The following is an 8982-nucleotide window of genomic DNA, read 5'->3' as shown; positions in this document are numbered from 1 at the left end:
TTGCTTTTCTGGCTTTCCTTGCCACTTCCACATATTTTCTTCCCTCCCTCCCTCCCTCCCTCCTTCCCTCCCTTCCCCCTTCCTTCCCTTCCTATACAGTGCTGCTTCTAGTTGAACTGAGCTCGTTTCTACTTCTCCTGGGCACTGGTCCCATCACTGCAGTATAAGTTCCGACAGAGTCACAGGACTAGAAATAGACTGAGAAAATGGTGGCTCCTTTTGTCATGGGCATTCTGATGCTCAGTTCCTGACCATCTCCTTAAGCTTTTGGAACTCAGTCACAATTAGGAAATCTAACTCCTGAGTCATCACTGAGGCCCGGGCATGGGAACACCCATCAGTTCCAGCAAATGGATCACATTCTCCCCGAGCTTGTCTGCACTCTTTGGATGATGGGACAGACTCATGTGGCAGAGTTCATCCCAGCATCAGGTGTTTGCAAATTATCAGCAGATAAATCAACTCGTACTCAGTAACTGCCAGGTTTCTTTTTCAGTTTGCTTTCTTAATTGTGGTAAGATGCATATAACAGGTTTACCATTATTACCAACTTGCTGTTCGCCGTTCATTCACCAGACATAGTTTGAACTCATATGTGTCCTCTCTTCTTTATTGTATGTTTTTGGGGCTCTGGAGATTGTGCTAAATGCCTGTAAGAGTCAGTACTGATTGACTTGCTTAATTATCAAAGGAATAAATGTCATTCTCTCCTCTCAAAAACGAGGACTCCAAGGCTAATATGAGTCTAGGAAGGAAAAACTAGTGACCTAGTGTCTGATGTTCTTAACCACACAGCACAGTGCTAAAGGGTCACATGCTGTCGTCTCGTTTGATTGTCAAAGGACCCACCATCGAGGTAGACCAAAATGTTTATGCTAAGGCTAAATCCATGGCTTTCTGCTAAGTTACCCAGCTGTTGCTGTGGTTATGCAGGGACTGGGGCTTGAGGGGCAGAGCCTTAATGTAGCCCCGGGTTTCACTGTTGTATGAGGTTTCCTTTGTGATTTTTGGAAAGACCTTCTTCTTTCTGTTCTGTCAGCATTGACATTCTGCCTTAGCAGAGGCGTTCTGAGAACAGCTGATGCACATAGACAGAAATGAAAATTTCATCCCGCATTCTGGGACATTTGCATAGATTTCCGAGGAAGGGTTTTAGCTCCAGGGTGGGAGGCAGGATGAATTTCTGTGAGAGCCCTGCTTTCCAGCCTCCTATTTGGTTCATCTATTGTTTTCATTGCCAGAATTCTCCAGAATCTTATAGAGAAAGCTCTTTTGGATGGAGCCAAAAATCTTTCCCTGTTGGTTCTTCTCTAGACTTGGAGACATGATGAAAAGTTCTCTGCTAGTACAGGTGTTCCGGTCAGAAAGTTTATAACGTTCTGTAGCTCTCTGTTCTCATCCTTTCATTGTATGGCCATCAGTAGCATAGGCTGTTTGCTTGTTGCTCCCAGAAGAGTTCCTTTGTGCAGACTGTTCTTCCAGAGGTCAACCACCTCCATTCACCTGTTAAGGAAACAATGTTTTGCATTTGAAGCCTGTTTTGGTCTAGTTTTCCTCTAGGGATCACAGAAATATTATCAATGGATCACTAGGGTTATCACAAAACCACATTCAAGTTTACATATCTGTCTTCTGGTGTATGATTTAACTGTGAGGGTGAGAAGGAGTTGGGTGGAAGGAAGTATTTGCATCAGGTAGTTTAAGATGATGGAAAATGCTTTGACTCGTAGAATTTTCATAGTGGGGAAGTTTGTTTCAAAGCCTGGCCTGGAGAAGCATTAAGGCATAGTTACCTTGCTTCTTTCTTTAGTTCGTTTGTTTACTTACTTATTTTTGCAGTGCTGAAGATCAAACCCAAGGCTTTTGGGCGTGATGGAGCAAGTGCTCCACCACTAGTCTATATCCCCGCCCTCATTGTGCTGTGATGTGACCGTATGCCTCATTTGTCTAGTTATTTAAGTAGATTGTTGGTGGTTTAGTAAAAGAAAGCCATGGTGGTGATTCAGCAGATAGGGAGGTGGAAAACAGGTTTGAGTAAGAAGCATAATAGGAATTAATTGGCTATATAATCAAGAGAAGAGAGGCTGTGTGGGCAACCAACCACACCATCCTTCCGGGACCCCTATGTATGTCATGAACGAGGCAAAGGCGCATTGGTGTGGAGACTGAGAAGACACTGATTTGAGCGGCTGAGTGATCAGTTACATCCTCCTAGTCAACTTAACTGAGGAAATTATGCAGGAAAAAAAATCAATGCTGATCAGATTTGGTGGAAATAGAACCTTCCAGAAAATATATCAGATATCACATAACGCAATAATGCATTCCATAAAATATATCATCTCCCTCCCGAGGATGTTCTCAAGGTAGTTTGGCAATATGTATTCCAAGGCAGATGTTAAAACTAGGGCTGAAGTGGCAAGATTCTGGAACTGTTGCTCTGGGAGAGCCCTTGGGTTATCTGATCCAAGTCCAAATCACTTTCTTCCCTTTAGCTGCTTGTTGGAAAACAGACTGGAAAGGTTAAATCAATTATTCCTGTATCTGCTCCTAATACGTAGATATTTCAGCTTATTCTGACCACTCTTGCAAAGTAACTTCCATCCTTTTTATCCCGTTGTATTGGAAGTCAGTTTGAAAAGTATCCAAACTAATAAAAGAGGGAAGTGACATAATCCACGATGACATTTTGGCAGTCATATTGATCTGGAAGCTGCAGCTACAGCGAGCTCATTTGTCATGTAAAGAGTCATTCCGGAAATGGCCATGGTGGATGAAAGTCAAGAGAACAAAACTGAGGACTTGGAGCCGACTGTGCAGGAATAGTGATAAAACCCGCCATTCTCTGAGAGCAAGCTTTAGGATCCTCAGACGTGAGCACCTGCATCCCCTAGGCTGAAGGCCCCTCAAGGCCACTTTCTCAAAAAAGGGTTAGAAACTGGTATCATAGCACGCCTCACGGTGCTGTAACAAAACACGCAAGGCAATCAGCTTTAAAAGAGCTAAAGATGGTGTAGCTCACAGTTTCAAGAGCTTTGAGACTGTGACAGAACAGAACAGCATGGCCAGGACTATGTGGCGGAGCCAAGCTGCTCAGACCATGGTGGAAGGGAAGGGGGAAAAGACAGGAAGTGCTAGGGTCCCCGTATCCCCTGCATAGGTGTGAGTGTGATGGTCTTACCTCTTAAAGTTTCCAACCCATTCCAGTGTCTCTGTCATCTGGGGACTAGATATTCAGCACTTGAGCCTTTGGGGGACAGTTAAGATCCAAACCCTTATGCCCAATTCCTGAAGTGGAGGGTTTCCACAACCATGACACAGACCATTGAATTTAATTTAGAAATGATTTTCTCCAGTCAGCGTCTGTGTCAGCCAAAAACACAAGGGCAAAATATGTGTACCTTTACTTAGCCACAACTTTAGTCCTCTAGTTGAATGCTGAGTATTTACAGGAAATTAACATTCTTATTCCCCTCCAGGTCTATTCAAAGTCTTACGGAGGAGTTTAACCTGGCATCTAACTTCCAAAGCTTCCAACAACTGTGGGTTGGACTTGTGGGACCCTAGAACCCTGGTGTCAACAGCTTCTTTCTTTGAATCTCCTGCTATCTTTTGTGTGTTTGCTTTTATTTGAAGGGGAAAGGCATGGGAGACTTTAGAATTTATGGAGAGTCTTTAAGATGAGAGTGTGCCTGGTATGTGTGGAAGGAAGGGAAACTTAGGCCTCAGAGCACAAACAAAACCAAGCAGGAAAATAGGAAGGAGCTCTTGGCGGTTTGCCAGCAGGGAGGTAGCCTCTGTGCTGTTTGTGACTCTGGGATCCAAAGGACAGTTCAGTTTTCTACCCTCTGCTGACTCAGTCCACCACTTGGCAAGGTTCTCAACATCTCCGTTCCCCATTTTTTTTTCCTTCCTCTTGGAAGTGACTCTCTTGCCTCCTCTGGAGGCCGAACTGATGTGGCTTTTGTGTTTGGAGAGAAGTTTCCTTTTCTGGTCTTCGTTTACTTCTGCCTGAAAACATTTCTGGTGCCTATTGTCAGTGCGTCTCCATAGCTCAGATCACTGTTAGCTAAAACTTGGGCTTTGCAGTGGGATTCGTGACCCCTACATGGGGATGTGTTGGGCAGAACATTGTGAGGTGGAGGGACAAAAGTTGATTTTTGGTCAGCCTGGGCAATCTCCCAGGCCTGTCTGAAGTCTCTGAAGAACCGTGGCTCGGGCTGATGCAAATCCCTTCCTGGAGGAGACGTTTGGATCTGAAGTGCTTGCTGCCTGTCTCAGAAATGCACTGGGGGGGGGGGGGGACCAGTTTGTCCCTTTGTTCTTCAATTTGCTATATGCAGAGAGCCTGGTCCCTGGGCTGTGCTCTGAATGAAGGAGAACATATTGCCAGATGAGAGCAGCTGTTTTCTGATTTAGGATCCTGGTAAGGATGAACAAGACCTATATATACAGGCTCCAAGTAGAGTCTAGTCATAGATCTTCACAAATGCCCAGCTCTTGTCAGCAAAATAAATGAAATGGCAAAATGACCCACAAAAGTCTGCGAATTTTAGATGTTCTACCCTCTATGCATTAATTTTTGCAATGTCGTTAAACATCAGGAAAAAAACCCGTTCAGTATCATTTATTTTTTAATTTATAAAACAACATACAGATGATGCGCGATCGCCAGTTACTGAATTAGACTCTGTTGAATCCAGCCCAACACGCAAACTCAGTGTTAAAAAGCAATCACATCACAGGCACTGTATGTCAGCTCTGTGGTGGGCCTTTCAAAACCCCCAAACGCTCTGTCCCTCATCCTCCAATCCTCACTGAAGGTGACAGGTAACTGTAGCTCACTGTGGTTAAGAACTGCTCTCCGTGCCTCATAGCTGGCAGGTCCAATCGGGTTTATATTATCTCTTGCTCTGGAACAGTATGGCCATAAACATAATATTCCCACAGTAAAAACTCAGTTTCTGGGTTGGGGATCCAGGTATGGCTTAGCTGGGTCCTTTGCAGCAGAGCCTTGCTAACCTGTCACCAAGCTTTGGCTAATGCTGCAACCCATCTGAGATTCAACTGTTGAGCCAGTAGCTTCCCGAGGCATTGGCCAGAACTGAATTCCTTGCAAGTGGGGAAGAGCAGAGATTCCCAGTTTCTTGCCAGCTTTTACCTGGAAGCAGCCCTTACTTAAATTTGCTGTGCGGGCCTTCCTAACACTGCGGGCAAGCAAGAGAGTGCCCATAAAAGACAGGCTGAGTCTTCCACGACGATGTGAGCATGCTCAGAGAATAGTTACATCGTTGATGTGTTCCGTTGGCTAAAAGCAAGTCATAGCTCCTAACGGTACTGAGGAGGACAGGTCCCAAAGACAGTAAACACTCAGTGAAGATCTTGGGGCATCTGCAACATGGCCACCTGCTATAACTCCAGTGGAAACTGGATCTCTATAAATCTAAGGGGAAGATGCTAACAATAGGCGGGAACAAAGAGAGATTCAGAAAGCTTCTTGGAAATTTCACCGGGTCTGGACCTCCTGTGACAAGAGACATGGACTAGAAGGAAGGATGGTATGGTGTTGTGGATGGAGCTTCAGTCGGGAGGGGTTGCCTTGGGAACAGCATCCACCCTGTGGCAGCTTAGTTTTGGAAAGTGAGCCTCCCCCACTCTACCCCAAATCCCGCTAGTCTTAGGGGACCAAGCTGAGAATTGAAATCCTCTCCAGCCTGTCCCATTTGGATGTGTTTGACCTTACAAAGAGGAGGGAGAGGGTATGTGCAGTTTCTTATTTCTGAAGTGCTGGCATAGGTTTTTAAGATGCTTCCTGTGGCCTCAAAATAGCTTGAGCAACAAGCCTCTCTGTGTGTTTTCTATACAGAAAGCGAAACTACCGACAGTGTGCCCAGCGATGAGGAGAACGCAGAGGTAAGCATGCTTTCGGTTGTCTCTTGCTTTAAAGCGTGGGTTTTAGTTTTGGGTGTGTGTGGTGGGGGGAGGGGCAGAGACAGAAAGAATGGGAGACGTGGAGACAAGACAGAAAGGTCCAAATCCTACAATTTACCTTAGCTTTTTATTCTGATCCTAACATGTAGTGCTGAGGAAGGGAAGTACAATGTGACCCTCAGAGAGAGATGGATATAACACGGCAGGAAGAGGAAATTGAAGTCAGGGCCAGGAAATGTTGATATTCTTACGGCTGTAAACATCCTGACTTGCCAACAGGAGTAAAGTGGCCTGCCCAGCCCAGAGCAGTGAACAGAAGTAAGCATCAGAAAGAGCTGAGCAAAATGATCTCCACACAGCTCAGCCCCTCCTCAGTGGTCCCACACAGAGGGTGTGTGCCCAGTCTCTGCTCCCCACCAACCTGCTTCCGGCTTCCCTCTGTAGGCCAGGCTCTCACAGCGGCAGGAAGTGGCTCTAATGGGGAGAGAAAGGGGGTTGGACCAGAAGCCGATGTTTGTTAGAATTCCTAATATTCCAAGTTTGGGAATTCTGAGACGAGCGTGGGCAACTGTGCTGGCATATTTGATGATCTGATTTCTTCAAGGACCTTAATTCCTTCTCTACTTGGCAACTAGCAAGGCCAATTGTGGCTCAAAAAAACAAAACAAAACCAAACAAACAAACAAACAAACAAAAAAACCAAGCCCATGTCTCCACTACAATCATTTAAAAAGCAATCACAGGGCATTTGCTGTCTGCTTAGGTTGGGCCCTCCATTATGGCTGGACAGCCTGGGCACAGGAGCCAGAAGACAGCCAAGCTGCCACCATGTTCCGTGTCTCTGTAGAATAGTCAGCCAGATTTCTGGGGCATAGCGCATGGGGACTTCGTTTGAAAAGTAAGACATTCGATTGGACATGTGATATTCAGTGGAAGGGAAAGGATGCATGTATCTCGATTGTTTTCTCTGAAAGGGGAGACCACACTGGCGGAAGAGGAACATCGAAGGCAAGCAGTACCTCAGCAACATGGGGACACGTAACAACTGTCTGCTGCCTAGCATGGCGACCTTTGTCACTTCCAGCAAACCAGATCTGCAGGTCACCATCAAAGAGGAGAGCTGTCCAATGCCTTACAACAGCTCCTGGCCGCCGTTTACAGACATCTCCCTTCCTGCCCCAGTGACCCCCACGCCCAGCAGCAGTCGGCCGGACCGGGAGGCCCGGGCCAGTGTCATCAAGAAGACATCTGATATCACCCAGGCCCGTGTCAAGAGCTGCTAAGCCTTTGGCTCTCCCTGGTGGTTGTTGGAATTTCTTAGCTTTGTGTTGTTATTTGTTTGTATTTTATTTTTTCTCTATGATACCTATCTTAGACAAATCTAAGGGAAAAAGCCTTGACAATAGAATATTGATTGCTGTGTCCGACTCCAGAGCTGGAGTTTCTTCTTAACTCAGGACTCCAGCCCCCCCTCGGTAGATGCATATCTCTAGAAACTGCTGGATCTGCCAGGGCTACTCCCTCAAGTTCAAGGACCAACAGCCACACAGGCAGTGGAGGTGCTGCATTGCCTACGGTCAAGGCCAGCATGGTGGAGTGGATGCCTCAGAACGGAGGAGAAAATGTGAACTAGCTGGAATTTTTTTATTCTTGTGAATATGTACATAGGGCAGTACGAGCAACGTTGCAGTCTGCTTCTGCACCTTATCTTGAAGCACTTACAGTAGGCCTTCTTGTAATCTCGCTCCCCTTCACAGCACACTTGGCGGCCCCTTCTGTGTCCATCACCCCACTACCCAGCCCTCCCTCCTCAACCCCTCCATCCCAGCCCTCTGTGTACCCCTCCCTCCCCAACCAGTTTTATACCACCCCTATACTCAACCCTCTCTCCCCAACCCATCCTGTCACAACCCACTACCCACCTTTTCCTTCCCAACCCCTTCTGTCCCACCCCACCACCTACCCCTTTCCTCCTCAACTCCTCCACCCTAACCCATTAACTGCCTGTCCCTCCTCAACCCAGCCTACCCCAGCCCACCCTGTCCCTTCTCTCCATTTCTTCTCCTCAAAGGCAAGGTTCTACATCTTGGAGGAGGAAGAGGAGGAAGAAGAGGAGGAGGAGGAGGAAGAGGAGGAGGAGGAGGAAATGAATTTCTTCACAGCTGTCCCATTTTAAGACTGCTTGAATAAAAAAAAATCTTTCTAATCTGCTATGCTTGAATGCCACGCGGTACAAAGGAAAACTGTCATGGAAATATTATGCAAATTCCCAGATCTGAAGACGAAAATACTCTAATTCTAACCAGAGCAAGCTTTTTTATTTTTTTATACAAGGGGGATATTTTATTCAAGGTAAAAATTCTAAATAAAATATAATTGTTTTTTATCTTTTCTACAGCAAATTTATAATTTTGAGATTCCTTTTCCTGTTTATCAGCAGTTGTTATTACATCCTTGTGGCGCTTTTTTTTTTTTAATTTTGTAAAGGTGAAAAAAAAACTTTTATGAGCTCATGTAGCAATCAAATTATCCTGTGGATTGATAATAAATGAATATGGTATATAGTTAAAAATTTTAATGGGTATCACTTCTGGCTTTGTGTGTGTCTACTTAGAGCTCAATCGTGGATCAGCTGACAAAGTGTTTATCCTTGGAGACCAACATGCTTTCCTTTGCTAACCACAAGAAAACTAGGAGGTTCCTATGGTGAGGTTGTGTATAATTTCCTCTTCTCACAGCAGTGGGCCCAGTGCAGAATGTCCTCTGTGCGTTCCTGTCTTTGCTCATCACAGATGTGTCTAGAAAGGCGGTTTATCACCATTCCACATGGCAGAAACCAAGATCAGAAATGAAGACCCTCTACTCAGGTTGCCTAGACAACACAAGACCAGGATGCTGTTGGAGGGGCCCCAGGGAGAGCGTTTCCCACACACTGTCCCTGGTGTAAGCGGAGTCCACTCCTCTTGGTGGGCTTTCTGTCCACATCTGCAGGCTCAGACTTGGGTTTGTGTTGCGTTACATACCAGACACCGAGCTAAGACACTCCCAGTA

General features: G+C 45.8%; 1 protein-coding gene across 5 annotated transcripts in view; it reads left to right on the top strand.

The window, feature by feature from the left end:
- The window catches only part of Irf2 (interferon regulatory factor 2), a 111766-nt gene extending 103257 nt beyond the window's left edge, over nucleotides 1-8509 (top strand). For 4 of the 5 annotated variants that reach the window (XM_063275233.1, XM_039094379.2, XM_006253139.5 and 1 more), the window contains 2 exons: nucleotides 5867-5913; nucleotides 6906-8509. In XM_063275233.1, coding sequence (XP_063131303.1) covers nucleotides 5867-5913; nucleotides 6906-7214 — 356 coding nt within the window. In that variant the 3' untranslated portion in view covers nucleotides 7215-8509. 5 annotated transcript variants of the gene reach the window in all.
- The last annotated feature ends 473 nt before the right edge of the window (nucleotides 8510-8982 follow it).

Source organism: Rattus norvegicus, chromosome 16 (genome assembly GCF_036323735.1).
Source record: "Rattus norvegicus strain BN/NHsdMcwi chromosome 16, GRCr8, whole genome shotgun sequence".
Classification (NCBI taxonomy): domain Eukaryota; kingdom Metazoa; phylum Chordata; class Mammalia; order Rodentia; family Muridae; genus Rattus; species Rattus norvegicus.
This window is presented reverse-complemented; position numbering and strand designations above follow the sequence as displayed.